The sequence below is a fragment of the Watersipora subatra genome, chromosome 11 (assembly GCF_963576615.1).
Source record: "Watersipora subatra chromosome 11, tzWatSuba1.1, whole genome shotgun sequence".
NCBI lineage: Eukaryota > Metazoa > Bryozoa > Gymnolaemata > Cheilostomatida > Watersiporidae > Watersipora > Watersipora subatra.
In genome coordinates, this window is record NC_088718.1 from 42,100,092 (window position 1) to 42,126,183 (window position 26,092).

The following is a 26,092-nucleotide window of genomic DNA, read 5'->3' on the forward strand; positions in this document are numbered from 1 at the left end:
TCAAAACCACTAAATACACTAAATTTACTGTAGGTAATTATAGTTACTGAGGTTAGTATACTATTTTGCTGCTAATTTTCAATGTGTATATAAAATGTTGATGATTTTTACCAGGTTTTTGCATTAGATAATTGCTATGGGTTTCTATATCCCTCTATATGACATTTTCGCCTTATGATGCCAACACCAGAACGAATTAATTTCGTATGGCGGGGGTCCACTGTACTTGATTAAACATCTCATAAGTTTTTTTGGCCAGCTACTTGGATGGTTTCTTGTTACCTGCCTCAGGCTATTTTGTCCGCTTGTTTCCCTTAACAATAAAATCATTATGCTTAATTATACCGCTATCTCTTTTCTATCGCTATTGTATTTCATGATGCATCAAGCACTCTATTGTTCAAACACCCTCCTCACTGCTCCACACACTACCTTAATCATTTGGATAGCACTTTGGACCTAGTGATCTCAAGTGCCCGACCTGGAAGTGGGAAACATGAGTTCGATTCCCAAAAAACACCCTCGGCATTGATAAGAATGGCATCAAATTTTAAAATTGTTCAATGCAGCAGGGCATGTCATACTTTTAGCTGGACAAGTCAGCTGAAGCATCTTCGGCTGACGTGCTTCACTATTAAGTGTGTCATTTATTGGCTTTAAAATATGCTTAATCTATTCACAAGGGTTGATAACTGCTAAATCATGTGCTTAGAATATTCATAGATGCAGCTTCTAGTGGTCTTGATAACAAGATGGAATTCAATTCCCAGAAAGGCCACTGGTGGTAACAAGAATGGCATCCATTCTTGTTACCACCTTGTAAATTGATTTCTGTAACTGGAGTTTCCAGTCGTTGACATTCCTCTGCCACTAGACCCAGACATGTATCGTTGATATCATAGAGCTATTGTTTGTACAACAATGGCTCTACAAAACCACGACCTCTGCTTGTAGTTAGCTAAGCAGACATCATACTCGATGTTCTAGGAATTGCCCACACACATCCAATCATTTTTGGTACTTGAAGATTCCCTTTGAATACGCATGTATACGCATGTGTACACATGAGGACATATAGAACGCATGAGGACATATAGAACGCATAAGGACACATAGAAAAAATACATTATTCAATAACTCAATGTAAAGGAAACGATTAACCTCGCAAATTTGCACAGCTGACTTGATGTCCAATAGACCCAAAAATCAAGAATACACAACTCCAATATACCAATCAATACATACCCACTGTCACAATAGCTGTCAGTAGGTTATGAGAAAATGGCAATATATTAAAATTCTGGCTTCTTCACCATGTTAACATTATTCATAAGCCATAAAACCTGTAGTATACAAAAATTCTGCCGTTTCCATATTGCTATTATTACTGAATTACGGAGATGACATGACAAAATATGCTCATTGAGGAAGCCCACCGCCCCCTTGTATTCTTCATACCACATTTTATTTACTGCAGAAGTTCATGGTAGCCCTATGAAGGAAATGTTTCCATAGTTGAATCCAACTAAGCGCACTTCAATTATTGTGTTTTACAGTTTGTGACAGAGCTTGCCTTCTATTGATCAAAAATTAAAGTCCAAATAAATGTCAATCTGTCCAGCAAAATAAACTCATATACTTTTATTGAAACTTTTTTATTTTTTATATTTTAAAATTGAATATGTACATTTATATTGACCATTTTATATAATGAAGTCATGTAGAAACCAAGTTCAAAGTAAGCCAGAGAAAAATATAGTGAAGTGAAACATGGAATAGTTAATCCTACAAATGTTCCTGCTTCTCTTGATTGGGATTGGGTAACGCACAATGGTTGATCAAGGATGAATAGCTCAAAATTACAACTTTTTTATTCCAAGGCATAAATTTTATCATACTAATTGATTTTTGTACGCCTTAAGGACACGGGTAGGTAAGAAGTGATCCATCACACCTCCATAATCATGAGAAATTAGCAAAATGCCTGTTCCAGCCTCAATTTCATACACTCAGGCCACCAAGGTCTCTAGCCAAAGGAATGTGCCTAGCAATCAAGAACGGGATTGTTTGGCATACAAAGCTGAGTCATTCTAGGCGTGTGTCACATGATGCCCAATGCGCTCTTGGCAGGTAAAGTATTTAGAACACCATACTAATTGAGCCACAAATACGCAAAGTATAATTGACCGGAAAAGTTATCCTCCACCCAACATATCACATGCGAATACACTAAGGCTAGGAGGACCGTACCAGCAGATGCGAAGTGAGGTTATGTCTATTTGATAGGTGCCAACAAAATGTTTCTTCAGTAATCTCCGCGCAATCTCAAATGGTAACTGCCTACCACTAATCCTGTAGACTATATCAGATAAGCTCTTTGGAATGTAAAAAGGGAGTATCCTCACCGTGACCCAGATATATAGTACCACCTTGTGTTATGCATTAAGGACCCCAGAAAGGGGGAGATACCTCTCCTTTTGCGTGTTTCATAACACAAAAATATTTGTTTTGCTTCCCAAGATAATTAAATTGCTCAATATCTTACCTATAGCCTCAGAGCCTACAAATTTATGGCGCCTAAAGATGAGTTATGATCCACTGATTGATATGGACTGATAAGGAAAATTCTCATGTAGACCACTGTAGCTTTGACGATATGGAATCTGTATTTTACCGAACAGCATCACTTATGATGCGCACAGTAAGAATTTTATGAACCCGTATATTTGCACTCACTAATACTTACGTAACCCTCCTGTTCCTACTTACTGCAAAATATATTATAATTACAAGCTTTCTACTATGTTTATTTTATAACGAAAATTCATTTATATAACAAGATGATTATAATATTATAATTTGGCCTTTTTCTCTTCATGCCTGCACAACAGTACCAGAAGTTGCCAGTTGTGGGTTTAAAATACAACCAATATAGCGCTGCCTATATTGAAATAATTAACTAAAGTAATATATCAAACTTTGTAATTGCTCATAAATATTTCAACATAATAGCGAAGTAACGAGAGCTGCCGATCAATTATGTTGAAAAGTGTTAACAATCATGTTCTTGATGCATATTGACAATGTCGAATTGTTAACACACTATTTTTGTAACTCACAAAAATCCCTCTACACGCTTCAGACAAAATTGAGATTTGATCAAATATATTTATATCAGAAACCTAAGGCAGTTGTAATAGCCATGAGCTGAACAAACCTGTTCTAAACAACAGTTAACACTTGATTGAGGCGTACTAATACCCCACCTACGATGCACAAAAAAACTGTGGAGAGAGCTTAGGCAATACACAGTGACAATAAGATATTTATTATACAATCTCATCTCTCCTTATATATATATATATACATAAAATTGACACAACAGCACACGCATCACAACTCTCAAAAACACATCACATAAATATGTTAGACTGTATCTCATTTACCTCTCATCTGTCAACACCCAGGGACTCATCTAGTATTGGGGAGTAGAACTCATTGTAGTTGACCCTGTTGAAGAGACAGACAGACTCAATGATAGTGTGACCACAGGCTATCTTCTTGCTGATAAATAAATCTTGAGAAATTCGTATGTCGTAACCAATTTTTTGACCTAAAATGTGAGCCTCGAAAATGATTTTAAGAGGATTTTTCGAGCTACCTGGAGTCCATTAATTCCTTTCCTACAGAATTTTTCACTCGTTCTGATGAAATAGTTTTTGCCACAAAAAATGCGTGGCAAAAACATTTTTTTCCACGCATGCAATATTTTTTTCTATAAAAGCTATAGTTTTCGTAAATTAGTAGCAAATTCTGCACAAGAAGCACTACATTTGAAATACTGAGGCAGGGCTTTGTTTTTTCTCGTTTAGTAAACTCAACTGCAAAAGAAAATTGCTATCATTTTGCAGTTTGGCCAAAAGGCAGGCTTCATTTTATCAAATATCACAAACCAGCCATAATTGTCAGTAATATCTGATTACCAATAATGTAGAATTTTAGTTGCATGAGCCGCAGAAATTCGTTTCCAGCACTGGTTAAAATTTTTCTTATCTATGGCAAACTAGAAATAAAAATTTGGAAACTGCAATATTTCTTTGTGAATTTAGAAGGTACTTACTGGTTTGTTTCGTTGTGGCGAAATGATTTCCTAATATTCTAAATTTATTGTGGAAAAAATTTGATAAAGGAATATGGTTATCAGTTCTATCAGATTGGCGTTGTTATTGTTTTTTTTGTGTTACAACATGATTTCTGCATCTTTGTGAGCAGTCAGTTGACCTTTCGCCAAAGGTTAAAGACCTGATTTTTTACACCGAGGCAACAAACCAAAGTACTTAATTTCCATTAATATCAAATATTCTACCAACAGTTATCTTAGTTATAACAATGATATAAAAATACGTTGTCATAAATTTATCGCACAAAAAAAGTGAAAATCATAAATTTTGGATAAGTCTTAGTGAAATGTTTTCCATTTGTGTTCTGAGAAGTGATAGATCACCTGTTATATCTGCCTAATTGGAAAAACCAGACCTAGCCAACGATAAATATCACAAAAGGTCATGGCAGATGTACAAGTAACCTAGAAGGCTGATAATCTAGATCAGTAGTTTTTAACCTGGGTTCCATCGAACTCTAGGGGGTCAGTGAGTCAGTCTGAGGGGTTTGGTTGAGCCTCTCAGAGGCAACAGCAAAAGTAACACTAATTTGTAAGGTAATGTCTTCATGAAAAGATATGTAATTTCCTATGAGTTCATGCATTGTATTGGTTTTTATTCTTGAACACAGTGATGTTAATGCACAGTTCATTTTGAGTACCAGTAGAACATACATGTATTGAATGTGAAAAAAATTATATTGGATTTTTCAACACGGAAGGGTTCGGTGAAAGCGCAAATGAAACTGGTGGGTTCAGTACATCCAACAAAGTTAAAAACCACTGCTTTAGTCTGAGTAGCTAATAATATGCGATTGGTGTTTGGTGATATGGTGGTTGGTGAAAATTTCATTACTCACCAATCTTTATCGAGTGTTTCACGTTTGCAAATAATTCTATTCGAATAATAAAATATTCTATTTTAAACATCTTCACGCTTCAGACATTTTTATTTTATTTCCAAACGCTGCTGAGCATGACAAGATTGCGTAGCTAATTATTGACCTATGGCATAAAATTTCTTAACTTTTTTAACAAAGCGCCAGCGTTAACTGGCGTCAGGTGACCATTAAAGCTCAACATGCGCACAACTCCAAATTGGTATAATGCGCGTCATGGAAACATAGTGAGTATTCAAATAAAAAACCAAGACACTAACAAGAAAAGACAACTGCTCGAATTAAAAGGTCAAAATGTAAATTAAATGCAATGGTAAGGAGGAAGGAGTGAGTGACTCACCTGTAGAGAATATGAAGCAGCTTGGTGTCAGCTTTGAGCTCTGAGATGGCTGTCAGCAGCTGTGTGAGGGTTTCACTAAAGTTCTTATCAAAGTTGGCGATGGTTTTATAGAAGCTGTTGTCGAGTGCCAGATCTGACACATGCTGCGCCACCAGCTATCAACAAAGACTCTTCATAGCAACAAAAAGATAACTAGTGACAGTTTCACAACTTCATAGGCAGCCTTCATAGGCAGCCCTCATAGGCAGCCTTTATAGGCAGCCCTCATAGGCAGCACTACCGACAACTAAATCTCAGAGTGATGTAATCAAGTAATCAAAAATTTTAATAGAGAAAATAAAAATTCATTTCATCAATGAACCTGTTAGGCCATGTTCAGGTAAAACAATCTATTAATACTATGTTGTTATATGCCATATATGGAGTCTTATACAGAACCACTGTATTTCAGGTCATTCGAAGCATCCATTCTCTCGTAACTGACTGAAATGTACATGCATGTTTGACTATAGCTCAAAAACAACTATGATTTCCGCCAGTCATTTGATGGCATATAAAAATTGTTGTGTTACTGTTTAGAGCAGCTGACCAATGAATTAACTTACATTGGACACTTACATAAAAAACGATCATACAAAATTGATAGCTGAATTTATCAGTTATCCTATAGAATACAGCTAAATCAAGGTCAAAGTAGATAAAAAACTACTTTTACCGGCGTCTTCTTTGATTGTTTCTAATAATATCACTTCTTAAATGAGTTTGTCGACCTCTAACAAATAAAATATTCCAGCAATCTGTAGGCAGAGCCTGTCATTCAAGGTCAAGTCGGGCGCTAGCTTCACTAAACATGATCTAACCAAACACCTATATAAATGTACCACTAAAATAATCTATGTGTACTGCTAGCAAAAGAAAGATCTATACTATGGAAGTAGATCGTGATTGGCTGAAGAAATCAGTAATTCAAACTAGAATATTGTAAACAATAACTCGAGAGTTTTTTTTATACATAATCAAATGATCGGTTATGAGAAGCTTGTTTTTAGCCAGTCACAAAAAAACTGATGCTTACATGACCCGACATTTGGTGACATTTGGTGACCCGACATTTCTACATAATAAATTCTGCTAAAAAGCCTGATGTTAGCAAATTGTTTCGCTTGAACATAGCCCAACAGAACCTCGATCTTCAACCCCAAACACTTTGAACTCTAACCATGTATATACGAGCAGGTCACCTGACCCCAGACTAAATTAACAACTTTCAATCAACTCTGAAAGTACTTAGAACAGCGCAATTGCTTTAGAACTGAATATCATATTGAAGCTCTATACTTTTAGAGCTCAATGAAAAAACAGAAATCAAATAAAGTGAAGAGATTTTATTCCACTCTTACAAAAGTGATGTTTTAGAAGCTAGTGAAAAAACATAATTATTGCAGTATGCTGAATTTGAGTGTGTATATTTCTTAAAAATAGAAACACAACTGGTTTTCGTGTGAAGCTCTTGTTGCAGACAAGAAGCGCTGTAACATATGTGTATCATAGAGTTAAACTTAGTATGTAGAGGGCTGAGTGCATAATGCTGTTATTTCGTTGAAGCAATGCCACATCAAAGCGCCTTACAGACACTTCATCTCTTCTCTACCGATAACTTACAGCCTGGGTGGTCTTTTTCTGCTGCCGAGCGGATGAAGGCACTGCTTGGAGACTACTCGTCAGCGTGATGCTCGTTACTCCTTTGTCGACATCCGCTGAGTGATAGGTGCGCTGCAAGGGAAAATGATTGCCTCACAGCTGTGACCACAGAGATTAACATGGCATGCCCTTGTTTCAAGGAAATGATTGCCTCACAGCTGTGACCAGAGATTAACATGGCATGCCCTTGTTTCAAGGAAATGATTGCCTCACAGCTGTGACCAGAGATTAACATAGAATGCCCTTGTTTCAAGGAAATTATTGCCTCACAGCTGTGACCACAGAGATTAACATGGCATGCTCTTGTTTCAAGGAAATGATTGCCTCACAGCTGTGACCACAGAGATTAACATGGCATGCCCTTGTTTCAAGGAAATGATTGCCTCACAGCTGTGACCACAGAGATAAACATGACATGCCCTTGTTTCAAAAAAATGATTGCCTCACAGCTGTGACCACAGAGATTAACATGGCATGCCCTTGTTTCATGGAAATGATTGCCTCACAGCTATGACCACAAAGATTAACATGGCATGCCCTTGTTTCAAGGAAATGATTGCCTCACAGCTGTAACCACAGAGATTAACATGGCATGCTCTTGTTTCAAGGAAATGATTGCCTCACAGCTGTAACCACAGAGATTAACATGGCATGCCCTTGTTTCAAGGAAATGATTGCCTCACAGCTGTGACCACAGAGATTAACATGGCATGCCCTTGTTTCAAGGAAATGATTGCCTCACAGCTGTAACCACAGAGATTAACATGGCATGCCCTTGTTTCAAGGAAATGATTGCCTCACAGCTGTAACCACAGAGATTAACATGGCATGCCCTTGTTTCAAGGAAATGATTGCCTCACAGCTGTGACCACAGAGATTAACATGGCATGCCCTTGTTTCAAGGAAATGATTGCCTCACAGCTGTGACCAGAGATTAACATAGAATGCCCTTGTTTCAAGGAAATTATTGCCTCACAGCTGTGACCACAGAGATTAACATGGCATGCTCTTGTTTCAAGGAAATGATTGCCTCACAGCTGTGACCACAGAGATTAACATGGCATGCCCTTGTTTCATGAAAATTATTGCCTCGCAGCTGTGACCACAAAGATTAACATGGCACGCCCTTGTTTCAAGGAAATGATTGCCTCACAGCTGTGACCACGGAGATTAACATGGCATGCCCTTGTTTCAAGGAAATGATTGCCTTACAGCTGTGAACACAGAGATTAACATGGCATGCTCTTGTTTCAAGGAAATGATTGCCTCACAGCTGTAACAACAGAGATTAACATGGCATGCTCTTGTTTCAAGGAAATTAAAAACATAAGAGCCGGTGATAAGACGATACGAAAATGAGCCATTGAATGCTTATAATTACAGACGCAAAATCTTAGTCTGACATTTAGGTTTAGTGATAAGAGCAAGCAGGTGTCCTGGTCGCTTACCTGCATAAAGTTGCAGTAGAGGATGCACACAGACTGTAGTTTACTGAGAGTCTTGAGGAGCTCAGGATTGGTAAGCATGCAGTCGTGTAGGCACGTGTTTAACATGTTCATGTGCAAGCTTAGTACATCATCCACATTGGACACCTGCAGTGTAGTGTCACCAGTGAACCAGAGCCACTGAGTCTTTTATGCAGCAATTACATAGCACCTGCCAGTCGCCTTAACTCTATGATATCTATGGCCATACTTCACAAGTTTACATATAGCATACTGTGCTACCTCTATGACAATAACTCTATGATATCTATGGCCATACTTCACAAGTTTACATATAGCATACTGTGCTACCTCTATGACTATAACTCTATGATATCTATGGCCATACTTCACAAGTCTACATATGGCATACTGTGCTACCTCTATGACTAAAACTCTATGATATCTATGGCCATACTTCACAAGTCTACATATGGCATAGGGGAAGGCGGGGTACAGTGTGCCAAGGGGCAAAGTGATCCACCATATATTTTTTAAATTGTAATTTGTATTTGGAGTTATCGTTTTTACAAGAGGTCATGTGATCACTGGAGGTCCTTTTGAATAAAGAAAGAGCAGTGGAAAGCTGAAGGTAAGGAATTTATTAGCAAAAAACTGATTTTTGATGTTTTTTGTAAATTTCCAGCTTTGAGTTTGTGGTCTTCATTTTGCGTTAATGCTTTGTTTTACATAAATAAAAATGTAGAGAAATATTACCCCATATGATTATAGTAAGCATGTAAAACATGAACACTCTTGCGCATCTACAATTTCTTGCATGCTTATTTTTCTCAAGAAAAGTCAATTGGGGCAAAGTGAGCCAATGGCTCACTTTGCCCCGCACATACACAAACTCTTGAAAATGTTACACAAAACTAAAGCAAGTACTGCTTACATCTTAGAATGGTACGAAACTACAAAGGTAAAACTAGGCAGGCAGACATAAGTCAAGTAGAATATGCTGCAAAGATTATTGAAGAAGGAAATGGAAAGTCAATTCAAGAAGCTGTCAAAATTCATGGTGTGAACTGTATGACCCTTAAGAGGCATATTGAAAAAGGACGTGTTGGAGGTGCACAGCGTAGAAGTGAAACTAGTTTACACCAAGAAGCAAGAAGAAGAGTTGGCTGGCCATGTAAAAAATCTAGACAACAGATTTTATGGTTTATCTGCTGAACAAGTACGCAAACTAGCTTACGAATACAGCATGGCTAATGACTTGAGCATTCCACCAAGCTGGTCAAGAAACAAGAAAGCAGGTGAGCCGGTGTTTAAAGTGTAGCAACATGTGTCTACTTGGTTTAGATCTACGCTAAAAACATCCAAAGTAAGTGTGACTAAGAACAAGACAACAAAAACTAAGAAAAAACAGCCAACAGATTCTTCATCAAAAGAAGAGTTAGCCCAAGAATTATTGTGTTCTGATGAAGAAAGTCCAGATGAAGATGAAAAGGAAGATGTGCCAAGTCCTACTAGAGACAATATTAACATCAATGATCATGTTTTAGTTTGGTACGAAACTAGCAAAGGTTGACTTGCAACAAAATTCACATTACAGTTATTTGGTATCAAAAGATTCACCATGTCTTACTCTGCTGTGTTGCAGGTGCAAAATATGTGAAAATGCGATTACAAGCTCTTAAAAGCTCAAAAACGAACAGTTAATCGTGGCCATCACGAAACCACCATAGATTGAAATCAGTTTATTTCTCTGACGTAGTCATTACATTTGGTTGTTGTTTTGTCACGAGATGTTCTCACATGAATTGAAAGGCCAATAAAAGGCTCAATATAAAACTTCTCGTAGCACTAGTTTAGTACAAGCACTTCGGGTTTATCCGAAGACCCTGTATCAGATATAGGTGCTCGTTACTTTACAGCTTTGTTTCGACTTGAACTAATCGTCTAGTCGTAATCTGATCATGTGACCCATACTTCGCGAATAATTTCTGCAATATTTTCCGATTATCACAGGTGACCAACAGGCTCATCATGTTTATCAGACAATGATATGTACTCCTTCGAGCTAAGGTTAAAAAATTAAACAAATTTTCATGGTAGGTTATAAGTTATCAGTGCTGAAAGTGACAGCATTAAAATGAGGATAAAATAGACGCGTAAGAACAATAGCCATGGTTTTATTGAATGCGTGAACTATATTTGTGAAAGTATTTCGACGAATGAAGTTGCGTGAAAGTGTAAACAGAAGCCATCTTGTACAACTACGTCCCATTTGGGCCGTTTTGGAAAGAGATTCTAATCTACGGCAGTCTCGTGATGTCTGCGATTAACTGTTCGTTTTGAGCTTTTAAGAGCTTGTAATCACATTTCCACATATTTTGCAGTTAATTCAGTTAGCCCATTGTCAAACTTTATTTTTAATATAGTTAAAGATATCAAATATATATTATGTGCAATCAAATCACATATTTATTGCTATGGCTCACTTTGCCCCATTGGGTGGATCACTTTGCCCCGGTAGTGGGGCAAAGTGAGCCAGGTGTAACATGTTGCAAAAACAATAAATTTTCGCGATTGATCCAAAATGGAGCATTGCAATTGAAATACAATAATAACAACATGTTGAACTTTCTATAGACCAAGTTTCAGCTCAATTCAAGCAGTCACTTATATTTTATTTGAGAAACAAAAAAATTGGCTCACTGTGCCCCGTCTTCCCCTACTGTGCTACCTCTATGACTATAACTCTATGATATCTATGGCCGTACTTCACAAGTCTACATATGGCATACTGTGCTACCTCTATGACTATAACTCTATGATATCTATGGCCATACTTCACAAGTCTACATATAGCATACTGTGCTACCTCTATGACTATAACTCTATGATATCTATGGCCATACTTCACAAGTCTACATATGTCATACTGTGCTACCTCTATGACTATAACTCTATGATATCTATGGCCATACTTCCCAAGTCTATATATGGCATACTGTGCTACCTCTATGACTATAACTCTATGATATCTATGGCCGTACTTCACAAGTCTACATATGGCATACTGTGCTACCTCTATGACTATAACGCTATGATATCTATGGCCTTACTTCACAAGTCTACATATAGCATACTGTGCTACCTCTATGACTATAACTCTATGATATCTATGGCCATACTTCACAAGTCTACATATGTCATACTGTGCTACCTCTATGACTATAGATTAACATCAGACATCCTTTTACAGTAAAATATTGTTAAGGAAGAAACAGAGAGATCCGCTTACTGTGGCCAAGATATTCTTTACTATAAAAAGAGCTGTTGCCTTCCGCCCGAGCCCACAGTTGGAAATCGGGGAAAAAAAGATTGCTTTGAACCTGCGACATTCAACTTAGTAGACCAACACGCTAACATGTGCGCCAGTCGACCACGTCGTCACGTGCGCCAATAGACCACCTTCAGGTATTTTCGAATAATTGTGCAGCTACGTATTCTCTGCGCACTATCGGAGCATCTGACGATTTTTTACGGCACACTAGACTGCCAGGGAACTAGTATCTTTAAGGGATGCTAAAACATGACATTGCCTGGCCATACCAAACATGCTGTTACTTAGTGCTATTTAGTGAAGTGCCTCTCTACAATCCTTTGGACGCAAACATGACAACAACACGCCTATTATTTTCGACAGATTTCCAAATTCCAAAATGTACCCTCCCGCAGGACAAAACTAGTCAATAAAAACATTTGAAACAAACACCAACACGTTGTACCCTATGAGCTGAACTAATAGGGTACAAATGTCGGCCAGCCTCACCGCCCATTTATATCTCACAACGAATAGATAGTTACATTTCTGAGAGAAGCTTCAAACTCTGTCCAGTAGGAATTGATGACCTCTATCATCATGTAATACTGGAGGTGCTGAATAAAGTTGAGCATCTTATGGCGGAGTAGAAACGCGCAGGCAAACTGCTGCATCTGTGACTCTGTGTAACCCTTCGCTGTGCTGTTGTTCACCCAGACACTAACAACATATAAGACAGCGATGATATGAAGACGGATTATGACAACTCTATGGAAATATGCAATAATAAATTCATGAAAATATATGAGGACCACTTCGCAGAAGAATACCATGATAACTTTATGGAAATGTAGGACAACCTTATAGAAACTTATGATGATAGATTTATGAAAGAATGCTATGATGACTTCATGAAAATGTATGAGGGCAATTTCTTTAAAAAAAATACAATAACTGTCTAGAAACCTTTGAGGACAATTTTACAGAAATATACAATGATAACTTTATGAAAGAATGCAACGATAACTTTTAAAAAAATGCGTTGATGACTTTATGAACACATGTAATGACAATGCTATAAACTAGAGCTGCACAACGATTATAAAAATTAATCGCGATTAATAACTGGTATGAACCCGTTAATCTTCGATTAATCTTAGAATTAATCTAGCAAAAACCTGCATATTCAAAAACAAATAATACGGGTACATATAAATTAATTATATTTGAGACAATTGTTAGCAGGAGTACATGTTATGTACAACGTACATATAATAAGTTACGATGTAATAATTATTATAAGTATGAAAACAGTCTATGAAAGTCTATAATTAAGTCAGCCAAGAGTTGAGGCAGCACAGTTTATTCACATTATCCGAATAAAGAGATACCCTCTTCCTACGTACAATATTGCCAGCTTTAGAGAATAGCCACTCGCAGGGGACAGTAGTAGTAAATATTGTCTGCGACAGCTGGTGATGATTTCTGCGCGGTAGGATGAGAATTAGTTACATTATCTTTTAATGATGATGTGCTGTGGTAGTAGGAAAATTCTTTCTGGCATGTAGTGCACTTCGCTTTCTTGTTTACACTTCCAACAACGTACGGAAATGCGCTAGCAAGTATGTAAAACATTTTTTTCTGCTTTCATGTTCCAATAAAGTGTCAATCTTATATCACTTATATTCTAAAGCTGAAATATGATTGTGATTTTTTGAAAAATGAAAATAAATGTGGAATTTACTTTAAAAAATCTTTCTAAAATAAACAAAAAATAGACTGTGAGATACATGTATTAAATAATACTGAAATCGCTTTTCTTGCTATTACCTAGAAACATGTTGAACGGTTAAACTACTTGGCCGCTTACGGCTGGATCGGGTGCTTACGGGTGCTTGTGCATTGTATAAACAAGTTTAATGTTAGCACTCACTTTGTGGTTTCACAGTTGAGTGCAAAATAATTGTGGTTGTATATAATTGATAAGAAAGTGCTGCTTGTCATAATACTTATTTGTTAGTAAATTAAATGGTGGTAACCTGCTATGTTAGTGCTATATATTGAACAATACAAAGGCACCACATCATGATCACCACCTCGGTTGTATTTTAATTGAAGATTAATTGGCTCAACTCAGTTAATCGTGTATTTGTAATGACCGTTAATCGTTTAATTAACGCGATCATTGTGCAGCTCTACTATAAACCATTGCAATTATATAGAAACTGCAATGATAACTTGATGAACATATATAAATATGATATTATGGAAAAATTAAAATTTCAATAATTTCATAGAAATATTGGAGGAGAATTTTATGGAAATTTGCAATGACAATTTCATGAAAGCATAATGAAATAAATAGCTATTAATACACTAATATTAATATGCAGAAACAACAACTGATACACTTATAAATTTATAAGTGTATCAGTTGTTGTTTCTGTATATTAATATTGATATATTAATATATTTTTAATATATTTATATATTTCACTGCAACCTAAGCAAAACAGTGCAATTTTAGCTGTCAGTAATGTACATTGTAGAAATATTCCAGAGTCAGCTAGTAGTATTGACATGCATTTGGAGTTTACAAAATAAGTTTAAATTGATAAAACGTATTACAATGCGCTAACGGTGTGAATAACGATCCGAGATATTCTCTGGGACTTAGCTAGCATCAACTACCAGAACTTAATATGCCCTCAAAGCGGTTCACGCTCTATCGTTGTATGTCGGTGTTAATCATACGCTACTTTGGTGATCATCTGTAGTAACAATGTTCACACTATCTCAAACCCATTCACATTTACATCAATGAATAGTCCGTCGTATAGCGTTCTCATTAGACAATGCGATGCGGAAACGATAAAATACTAGTTCCGCAGCAACTATCATGAAAGGAAATATAGATCAAGCAATCAGTGTCGGCCAATCAGCATCGCCGAAATCGAATTATTGAGAAAGTTTGACAGCTGTGATGTTTCCTGACATTCCTGGGTAGGCGTGACGATGCCATTGGTCTACTGTGCACAGTCTACAAATAATAGCCGAGGGGACAACTCAAAAATACAGTGATATATCGTTAACCAGTTTTAAACTGAGAGTCTGATTGGGATAGAATGAGAGTCAAGCATATCTTGCCTATCAACAGTGTGTTATAGCGAATGCATTGGATACAATAACCCACTTGCTGATCGCTATCAACAGATCTTACCTATCAACAGTGTGTTATAGTGAATGCATTGGATACAATAACCCACCTGCTGATCACTATCAACAGATCTTACCTATCAACAGTGTGTTATAGCGAATGCATTGGATACAATAACCCACTTGCTGATCGCTATCAACAGATCTTACCTATCAACAGTGTGTTATAGCGAATGCATTGGATACAATAACCCACTTGCTGATCGCTATCAACAGATCTTACCTATCAACAGTGTGTTATAGCGAATGCATTGGATACAATAACCCACTTGCTGATCGCTATCAACAGATCTTACCTATCAACAGTGTGTTATAGCGAATGCATTGGATACAATAACCCACTTGCTGATCGCTATCAACAGATCTTACCTATCAACAGTGTGTTATAGCGAATGCATTGGATACAATAACCCACCTGCTGATCGCTATCAACAGATCTTACCTATCAACAGTGTGTTATAGCGAATGCATTGGATACAATAACCCACTTGCTGATCACTATCAACAGATCTTACCTATCAACAGTGTGTTATAGCGAATGCATTGGATACAATAACCCACTTGCTGATCGCTATCAACAGATCTTACCTATCAACAGTGTGTTATAGCGAATGCATTGGATACAATAACCCACTTGCTGATCGCTATCAACAGATCTTACCTATCAACAGTGTGTTATAGCGAATGCATTGGATACAATAACCCACCTGCTGATCGCTATCAACAGATCTTACCTATCAACAGTGTGTTATAGCGAATGCATTGGATACAATAACCCACTTGCTGATCGCTATCAACAGATCTTACCTATCAACAGTGTGTTATAGCGAATGCATTGGATACAATAACCCACTTGCTGATCACTATCAACAGATCTTACCTATCAACAGTGTGTTATAGCGAATGCATTGGATACAATAACCCACTTGCTGATCGCTATCAACGATGTGTTACTTATACAGTTGTTGGATGGCCATGCCATCTGAAGAAAACAGCTTTTTGAGGAGCCTCTGAATAGAGTCACCGTTTGGCTCAGCCCCAAGTAGGTTCACCGTATGCCACACATATATGATAAAACAACTGAAATTGTTGTATCGGTTTTATATGCATCGGGATTTGCTGAATATGTAATTATGCCCAAGTAAAAAAATTAATTTTGTAGCGAATGAGATACAAAAAATTTCCTAATTTACGCAGTTCTGAGCATGTCTTGCAACAATGGCGTATGTGAGGGCCTTAACTACTCATTGCGATAGGATTTATGATACTACATCCTAGCACTTGCGGGATTCCAAATCCAAAAGAATTAACACCAATCATTAGCAGAGGGTGAGCTTGCGCCGCGTACCACAAGAAAGTCACGTCACCCTTAGTTGATTGAGATTGTCTCTAAGGCCATCAATCACCCGCTATGATCTGTCAGTGCTGAGCCAGCAAGCACTTGTTACCATGTGTCAGATTTTTGGTTCCTTAAACTAATCTGATGAACCGCAGATTTATCGACTTATCCCAACTGGTGATGGCTGAAACACGAATGTTTGTAAACAAAGTGAGTGAGCATAGACCGGCTAGGTATTCAGTACCTATGGTCAACATTCCGACCTACAATATGACATCCCTTACAGCCCATATAGCGGGAGTAGATAACTCACGCGTTTAGTAATCTTTCTACGTGCTTCATGTAGAACAAATGTCTAAATAACATCTGGTATCTAAAGAGGACCTTCTTGTTGAAGACGAGGCTTAGCGGCCATTTAACCGTACAGTCAAATGAAAAGGCTTCGAGTCCGGAGAGATTCAAGTCTGTCGGGTTTATTTGCTTCACATCTGCAAAATGATATTCAAATTGCTGTCAGTGACATTTCACCCGCTACAACAATCCACTATTGTCTAATGCCATTGAGCGGCCGACAAATAAACATTTTTACAATTTTAAAAGACATCGGCCAAAACAGGCCCTGAGTGATACAGACATCTGTATGCTTTATGTAAGTAGAAGTGATAGACAGTGACAAGTGTCTGTAGGTGTTGCAAAAAATATTTTGAAGGCCTAATACACAAAAAAAACTGTAAAAATTAGAGAGATTGTCAAAGAGAAGACAAGGCTAATAAAATGATTTTTTAAATTGATTGCAGATATCACAAAGTATATTTTGTGAAAAGCTCTCAAAAGCTGTATAAAAATACATATCTGCTTTGTGCTGTGAGTGTGAAAATCTACAGATATCGTTTACCTTTAGAATGTTAAAACAAACAGGCACGTTTCATGGTTACTCCAAAATACCTAATGGGAATTAAATTATGATGTTTCATCACATAAAAAGAAGATAATTCACATTTGCTTCACTACTTAGCAATTTAGGTAAGCCTCAATGTATTCCGTATTAGGGAATTAAGGCGCTACATCTGTTGAAATATAATTTCCTGTCACGAGCACAAACAGTATTCTTGAGCTAATAACATCCGATCAAAACAGGATAAATCACGACAGGGAATCCAATACCCATAACTGCCAGCACAATTGATCCACGAGGAAATGAAAATCAACTCATAAAACACCATCATGAAATTCCAGGCCATGGCATCGTTCCGGTGATGGTCACCTCTGAAAAGCATCAACTTCAACAGTAAAACTAACATGTCTAACTGCCGCATTGGCCTGATCCAGATGCAAGCAAAAGTTGTATAAACAGGGTGTGGCTGAAAATGGGAGTCTTGCATCATCATGATAACACAGATTTATAATTAGTACAAGCGCACATTTTCCAGCGCCACTAATGCTGAGGATAATATGCTTACTTCCAATTAATAACTAATTGTAAAGTTGGTTCGAGAAATAAAAACAAGATTAAGGATTGCGCGGAGTGATTGTGCGCTTTGGGAATTCTCTGATACCCCAACAACAAACTGTTCGAGAGACGAACACACCCGATTTTTATTGCTCTTATCAGATGGCAACTCCGATGATTGTTTTAATTACTAGAAAAATGTAGGTTATAAAAATAAACATAAAATACTAAAAAAACAAATGGTGAACTTATTTCTTTGATTTGCGCCATTTCAAACTTGAACTGTTGAAGATCATGAAGTTTCTGTGAACAAAGGTATAGCAAACAAACCTTGTTCGTAGTTTGATTCCAAAGAAAGAATAGTTAGCAACTGGGTGATAAGGTCGTGACCCAACAATGAAACCCTACAAACAGACATCGACACTGACAATATCTAGTGGGAACTTTGACTATAGCAATACAAAGCAGTAGGGCAAGACAGCCCTGCAGTTAATGTCAGGACTCAACAAAAGGTCAAGGATGATTCCAATAAAAAGTCATACTGTATTAAAATGATCCTGAATCTGACCAGCATGAAAATGTATGTTCCATGAGGTATTCATTTGAGAGTAATGCTTAATTGCCGCTCCCTGAGCAGCTCATTTATGTACAGGTAATGTGATGTATGTATGAGGCCTGATTTGAACAGTCACGGAATAAAACGGGAGCTGGAGGTCCGTAAACATAAACATTAGCAATATCCTGATTTCTATGGAGAGATCAAGTACAAACAACGATTTGCTATAGATAAATTTTGAGATTGAAAAATTATTTTGTGTGTACAGCTTTTGAAACCACGAGCAATTCCAATATGAAGCACGATATGCTCTTTTAGATACTATATATTAGCGATAACCCTACACATCGCTTTCTCTCTCAAGTCGGCAAGAGGGAAAGCGATATTTTAAGGCTAACCGTGAGATGAGCATCATTAAAATCAAATTTGAAAACTTGCGCCGACTTCACGCTATATGGAACTTTTTAAGTAGCGCGACGCAAAACTTTTCATAAATTCTTCCGTTATGTGGAATATACGTTTACAGGAGGCATACGTTTTAGGAGCGTCTGTGCATTAGTAAAGATATTTAGGTGAGTGCTGTCTCACTTGCGCTGCCACAGCCAACCTGATTTTTGATGTTTTGAAGATAGCCATGAAAGAGTCAGCATTGCAGCAGACAAACGTGATAAGGCTGCCAGTTGTGACTTCAACGTCGACGTCAACCAAATCGTCAACGATCGCCAACATCAACCTTGTGACGTCAACCAAATCTGTCTGTTTTGACAGCCAACTAGTTGCGAAACCGTTTAGTATTCCTTAGAGTCTTCAGTCTAGTTTACATGTCAGTATTTTATCTTAATCAGTCGTCCCGACAGCTGCAGACACACCGTTACTACGTATGTTAACTGCTGCCTCTACCATAACTACATACTTCACTACTCGATAATGGGGTGGACAATGTGATTACTAAACTAATGCTTCTGGTGAATACATAAAAAGCATTATGGTTTATTTTCTCTGATATAATTTGGATATCTCGTAGCACTCGCTGCGATGTTACAGGCAACAAACTGATTTAAAAATTCTGACAACAAGCTACACATTCAACCGGAAAAAGATTTTATGGTAAATATAAGGCTCACTTAGATTCTTTGCTAACCGAACTCGTAACATTCTTGTCAGCATCACTAGTCGCTTGACAGAAGGCACATAAAACCCGAACCAATTCTTTTGCCATATGTATGTAAAATAATTAATAAAACCGTGGAATAAATTAAAAGAAAGATCTGGTGGCACCTTTTTGGATCAAATGATAAGAATTAGCATTTGTCATTGACCTGTGCTGCTGCTCATAGCATACCACGTCCTCAGCCTAAATGGTATGCTACGAGGAGATTTTTCATGATTAATATAAGGTTGTCTGTTCCTTGAATTTCCCCAAGATGCGCATACTTTCAATAACAGTCACACGGTATACACACAATGGCTCCAAATAGCCTGCTCATGGGAAATCACAAGCGAGGAATAAAGGCGTTAAGCTCATAACATGATTACGAATTCTAGATAGCGAGGGTAAACCCAAGTTTTCAGAGTTTACTTAACTAAAACATGTATATATAGTATGTGCAAGAATTTCTCTTGCCTTATAGGCAATATATTTTTTAACAAAGTTGACCCATTCCATAATGCTGGAATTTTAAAATAGTACAGGAAAAATGATGCAAGGGATTTGCAACAGCTTCGCGTCTTCATGTCACGTAGAATTTTGTATTATTTCATAAAAATTGGATTTTTTCTAAAGATTCGAAGGCAAATTAATCCTTATGATGAGAAATACGCATTAAATAGAATATAAGTTCTTATAGGCTTGATAAATGATAGAAGATTAATGTTTTCTGTCCCGACATGCTGACTCACGTCCTGTCTGATGCATGCCAAAGTCTAATTGGAGACCAGATGGTATCACCCTTTATCATAGCATTAATTAAAAACCGAGATAATCCTTCTCTCCACATCTCCAATGCAGGTATTTCATCCTAATGAACTGCTAATCAATAACTGGGAGTTATCTTGTCTTAAGTGCAAAAGACTCGTGGTAAGACAACTGCCATATTGATGTCCAACGCAGCAATTTGATTATATAAGCTACATATTTACAAAATGTAGAAAAAATATGCCCTCTTCATCATCATAGTATCAACAGTAACTGGTTTATTTTGATCTAATATAACGTCTTCAACTCTGGTCATCCCTAGCTATCCATTATGGTCCACACACACTTTCTTTGTCTTACATTTGACGGTTTCTTTAGATTTCCATCTAAACTTTTCTAATTGCGCTTTCCATCTTTTAGCTAAGAGTACATCAGTTCTCAGGGCAAGTGATCCATCCAGTTAGGATATTCAAGCTACCTCAAATCTACTCAGATAAGAATGGCTTAAAGTGATGATAATGCTGCTCTTTTCAAGTTTTCAGTATTGATCGTCTCATCCCTCCATGAGATCTCATGACTGACCATAAATATCTTCTTAAGTATGCTTGCAGTCTGTCAGCTTGAACGGTGCAGTGAGTCTATGTGTCGGCAAAGGTGCCAGCATTGTAGATTTAACCCTTTCACTGCCGTCCATGTACAAATTTAGCTATCGGTCTACTGCCAGCCATTTTACCGAAAATTGCCAATTTTGCTTCATGATATGTATACAATTTTTTCAACTTCAAACTCTATCTAGAGCACTTTTGTTATGTATTTTATTTTGCTAACCTATTAACAAATAGTTCTATGCCAAAAATTAATCTATAGTATAGATACATTTGTGCAATGCACAAATGTATCTATACTTTGTGCATTGCTAAAGCAATGTGAAGCTACAGTCGCTACGAAGCTAAAACGATCCTCTACAATGTTCCTTACTCTTACAAAACTATTACTTTCATCACCATCAGAGTCAGTGCGGCTACTTTAATTATCTTGTAATCACAAAAATCTGAATCTGAATTGGCTATAATGTCATCAGCATAAGTAATTATCGGTTTTCTAACTCAGGAGGTACTTAAAAAACTTACACAAAAAATGTTCGTTTTTAAGTTGTAAATTCCCAAGCAAAAATTTAAAATTGCTCCGTTATTTTAGGCTAATTTTATAGAAAATCTTCGGACAGCACTGTCAATACCATAAAACTCCTAAAGATTGTTGGCTATGTTGTCAATGAATAATAAATTAAGTTACTACGCAATTGCTGGGAAAGTTGCAAAAATGCGTCTACGGCAGTCGACCATAGAAAGTGCATAAATGCGTCTACGTCAGTGAAAGGGTTAATATACCTAGAACTTCATTTTGAAACACGGTGGTTGCTCCAGTGCCTAGTTTTTAGGTTTCATACACTGCATAATAGTGCATAATATCATCGGGAAAACATAGTATGGTGCTTGGAATCTGAGTTATTCATAGTAGAAATAATCTGTACATGGAGAACTAATGACACTGATTACTTTGTCATCTTCACTGGTTCTCTGGAGTTGTCCTATCTTTACCGGACACTAGCGTCATTATCGTAGTTGATAAATATAAGCGGTAAGCAATAAAATAGGCGGTATGAGCACACAACACCGCATATGAAAATTGTGACATCACAATTTCCGAGCCTATGCCAGTAAACATTTCTGCAGTAGAGCTCTGGGGAAATCCTATAAACACCAACCAATGTCTGTCTCACCATGGCAAACAATAGCTCATTCGAAAGCCAAGACTCTGATGTATTGAAATATACAATAAAAAATTATGTAATTTATGTGCTTTAACTGTGACAAAGTTTTGTTAATTGTAATCTTGAAACATCCTGACAATCAAATCACCTGAAGCAGCAAGCAAAATCTCAAATGATAGAAAAATATCTATACTTCTTGAGAAAATATTTTAAAACTTGACGTGAGGGACGCATAAACAAAAAGTTGAGATTGAACACAGACTGGAGATGAAAAACCTGGAAAGAGAGGCGTAAATTAAGGGGAGCGTGAAAACGTACCGTATGTCATCCTTGTAGGGGTCGCAGTTGGCTGTGCTAGTTCGGATAGAGAGCTCCAGAAGAGACTCGAGTTTCTGCTCTGATATCTTCGAGATTGGCTTTTTCAACTCTTGGTCAGTCATGTCCATAAACTGAACGATAAAATCTCCTTGGTCCAACAGGAAGAAGCGTTTAAATGATCTAAAAGAGTAGACCAGCTCTCTTCACATCATAAAGCTAACAGGCTAATTTAGTGCTTTCACATTTCTTATGCCCTTTCTTTAAAATATCTAAAAAAAATAATTATCAATAAATGGAATGCCTAATACCGTATGCAATAAGTTAGACCCATGCATATCCATAAACTTGGAGTTATCCTCTCCATGTCACTTTTACCAATATGTGATTTACAAGGTTTGTTGTACAGCCATCCGGGCCATCCAAAGTTTTTTAAGTCCAATTGTTAACCAGACTAAGATAAGCAAACAAAGCATGTTTTAAACTTTTTAAGCAAAGAGCTCCAGAGCATGAATACACAAGTAAAACCAAATTTAGTTTTTTACTGATCAGATGTTCAAAATTTTGTTGCTTTTAACAACTGTAAAATTGTTGTCACACTTTTTTTAACATCCTCAGGGAAATATAAAACTATCGTTACAAAACTTAGACAGAAGCTATACCATTAAACCATAACTGTCACGTACAACTTTTATCGTATTAACTAGATAAATCGGACATGCTGATTCCGATTTTGCACTCAAAATAAAGATTGGTCCACTAACTTTCAGAGCAATGAAGGATTTTTTTACAGCGTTTCAATATCGATCTCGAAAACAACACGATTGGCGCAACAAGCACCACCCATAAATATGTGACGTAACCTAGCTTTTTAGGAACGAAAGTTAGGGATGTTTAGTCCGATTTAGAATGATAGAGATAGGTGTCTTAAAACCCATTATATAAATTCAATTTTCAAAATAACTTCAGTCATAAGCGCGATAACAACATTAGCTTGTGATAAAATTGCGCTTTTTTGAGCTCATTTTTTTCGGAGTTCAGCCTATTAAAGATCATGTAACAAGCTACGAGCAATGTTAAATAATTTATCTACCTTTCATAAAAGACTAAGAAGATTTTGAAGGCTAAGTTTAGACAATAACAGGTTTTAAGACACCCATCTCTATCATTCTAAATCGGATTAATCATCTCTAACTTCTGTTCCTAAAAAGCTAGCGTACGTTACATATTTATGGGCGGAGCTTGTTGCGCCGATTGTGTTGTTTTTGAGACGGATATTGGAACGCTTTAATGACTTCATGACGCTTCATGACTTTGAAGGTTAGTGGACCAATCTTTATTTAGAGTAAAAAATCGGAATCAGCGTGTCTGATTTACCTAGAAAATACGATAAAAATTGTACAGGACAGTTATGGTTTAAAGTTGTCAGGAAAAGAAGATATTTTCATGCAAATTAGGCATGAAAATTGGCAAATAGTCTGACGCCAGTCCAGGATGATATGGATTCCCTGATGGCATGAGACGGAGAAATATAGATAATATTCGACCTCGCAGGCAATGTGGATAAGTGGTAGTCATTGATTGGGTGCAGTACATGGAGGACAAAGTCTAATTTGACATAATAGAGAGATTTTTAACTATTAATTTGATTGGATGAGATAAAGAGATCACAATCATAAAATGAACACAGTGGAAAGATGCCAACCACTAATGGGTAGAGGAATTGTTTGAACACAGAGGAGAGAGGACAACCACAGAAAACAATGGTTGAAGAGAGAGGACAACCACTGACTGGAAACATCAGAGAGATGACAACCACTGATTAGAACCATCAGAGAGATGACAACCGTTGAATGCAGGCAATAGAGAAGTGATAACTGGTGCATTGAATGCTTTTGAAAAAAAACAAGTTTCATCGAGCCAAGGTTAGGCAATATTGGACACAGTAGAGAAGTGTTTAGCAATATTTGGGCACAGCAGGGAAGTGGCAAGCAATGATTAGATGCAGTAGAGAAGTGTTTAGCAGTGATTGGACACAGTAGAGACGGAAAGCAATGATTGGACACAATTGAGAGGTGTAACAGAAAAAATGCAACTATCAATTTTACAATAAAAAGGGAGGAACAGGAATGATATTAGTTGCGACTGACAAAACTGTTGTAAAATAATTCAGTGCTATTAATGAATACGGTAAACCAACACATCTTGCCGCTGCACACATGATGTGTCAAGATGTGAATTTTGTATGCACATTTTGACACATGTTAAGATGTGTCACGTGACATCTTGACATCCATCACATGACAGTCACTTGATGACTGACACAGTCATCAAATACAGTGACAGTACTTGATGTACTGTCACTGTACATGATGACAGTGACAGTACATCGAGTCACTGTCACTGACTCGATTGTGACAGCGACTTGGTCACTGTCACAATCAAGTCAGTGATTGTGACAATGATCACTATCACAATGCTAGTGATCACTGGCACTGTGACACAGTGGCATTGTGACAGCGATCACTGACAGTGGCTGATTCCAGTGATGACAAATGTCATTGACAGTGATGACAGACGTCATCACTGCATACCTTAACGGTCACTATTAAATATGTATATGAATTAAGCTACAGGTATGAGTACACACCTAAACCTGTCCATGAGCTGATACTGGCCATTGAAAAGGTCTAGTAAGAGCTGACTGGCGTACGAATACGCTGTCACTATGTACGCTCTGTAGTCGGTATCCTTCTCACTGTATGTAATCTCCTTGGCGTTTGGACAACGGATTTGATCCCCTGAAATAGTACGACATATCCTGTATCAGATGACTTTCAGCGCTGCATCAGCTGGATTTAAATACCTTATTGCCTATAATTTAATATTAAATAGATATCTCTACTAATAAACCCTACTTTGTCACCGTGTCGTGTGTGTTTGTTAGACTGCATCAATGCTATGCTTTTTCATATTTTTGACTGATTTTATCCAAACTTCAAACGCATATGCTCCATACTTTCCGACAGGTCGATAAAGATATTTGGTTTCCAAACAGCCCCTGGTTTCTAAGAACCAACCTGTTAAACACCCATCTACAAGATATGTTTTAAAATAGAAAAGTCTCTGGCCCCATCGGGCTGGTTGGCAGCTTCCTACAGGAAGTTGTAGGCAGTTTTAGCCCTTCTAGTATAATCTATGTTATACTGGACAAGATGTACAGCAACTAATTGCATTTAACAATTCCACTTGTTTCTTCTTCAGAACTCTGACTGTTCAAATCATCAATCTGTCAATCTTTACTAGTATCAGAAGATGGTTTTTATCCTTTTAATTAATTATCAACTGCTTTACTAAGTAGTATTAAACCATAACTGTCACGAACAACTTTTATCGTATTTCCTAGATAAATCAGACACGCTGATTCCGATTTTGTACTCAAAATAAAGATTAGTCCACTAACCTTCAAAGTCATTTAGGCTTTTTTAAAGCTTTTCAATATCCGTTTCGAAAACAACGCAATCGGCATTACAAGCTCCGCCCATAAATATGTGACGAAACCTAGCTTTTTCAAGAACGGAAGTTAGGAATGTTTAGTCCGATTTAGAATAATGGAGATGGGTGTCTTAAAACCCATTATTATCTAAATCCAGCCTGTAAAATAATTTCAGTT

The 26,092-nt window shown here is 37.1% G+C and overlaps 1 protein-coding gene across 1 annotated transcript in view; it reads right to left on the bottom strand.

The window, feature by feature from the left end:
- Positions 1 to 2,918: 2,918 nt before the first annotated feature.
- The window catches only part of LOC137408163 (gamma-tubulin complex component 2-like), a 51,006-nt gene continuing 27,832 nt past the window's right edge, over positions 2,919 to 26,092 (bottom strand). Inside the window, exons 12-20 of the mRNA XM_068094562.1 lie at positions 25,070 to 25,220; positions 22,423 to 22,602; positions 18,193 to 18,266; positions 16,726 to 16,900; positions 12,403 to 12,577; positions 8,548 to 8,691; positions 7,061 to 7,171; positions 5,399 to 5,553; positions 2,919 to 3,510 (exon numbers count right to left, since the gene is read on the bottom strand). Of these exons, the coding sequence (XP_067950663.1) occupies positions 3,450 to 3,510; positions 5,399 to 5,553; positions 7,061 to 7,171; positions 8,548 to 8,691; positions 12,403 to 12,577; positions 16,726 to 16,900; positions 18,193 to 18,266; positions 22,423 to 22,602; positions 25,070 to 25,220 (1,226 nt within the window). The 3' untranslated portion in view covers positions 2,919 to 3,449. The remainder of the gene's footprint in view (positions 3,511 to 5,398; positions 5,554 to 7,060; positions 7,172 to 8,547; positions 8,692 to 12,402; positions 12,578 to 16,725; positions 16,901 to 18,192; positions 18,267 to 22,422; positions 22,603 to 25,069; positions 25,221 to 26,092) is intronic.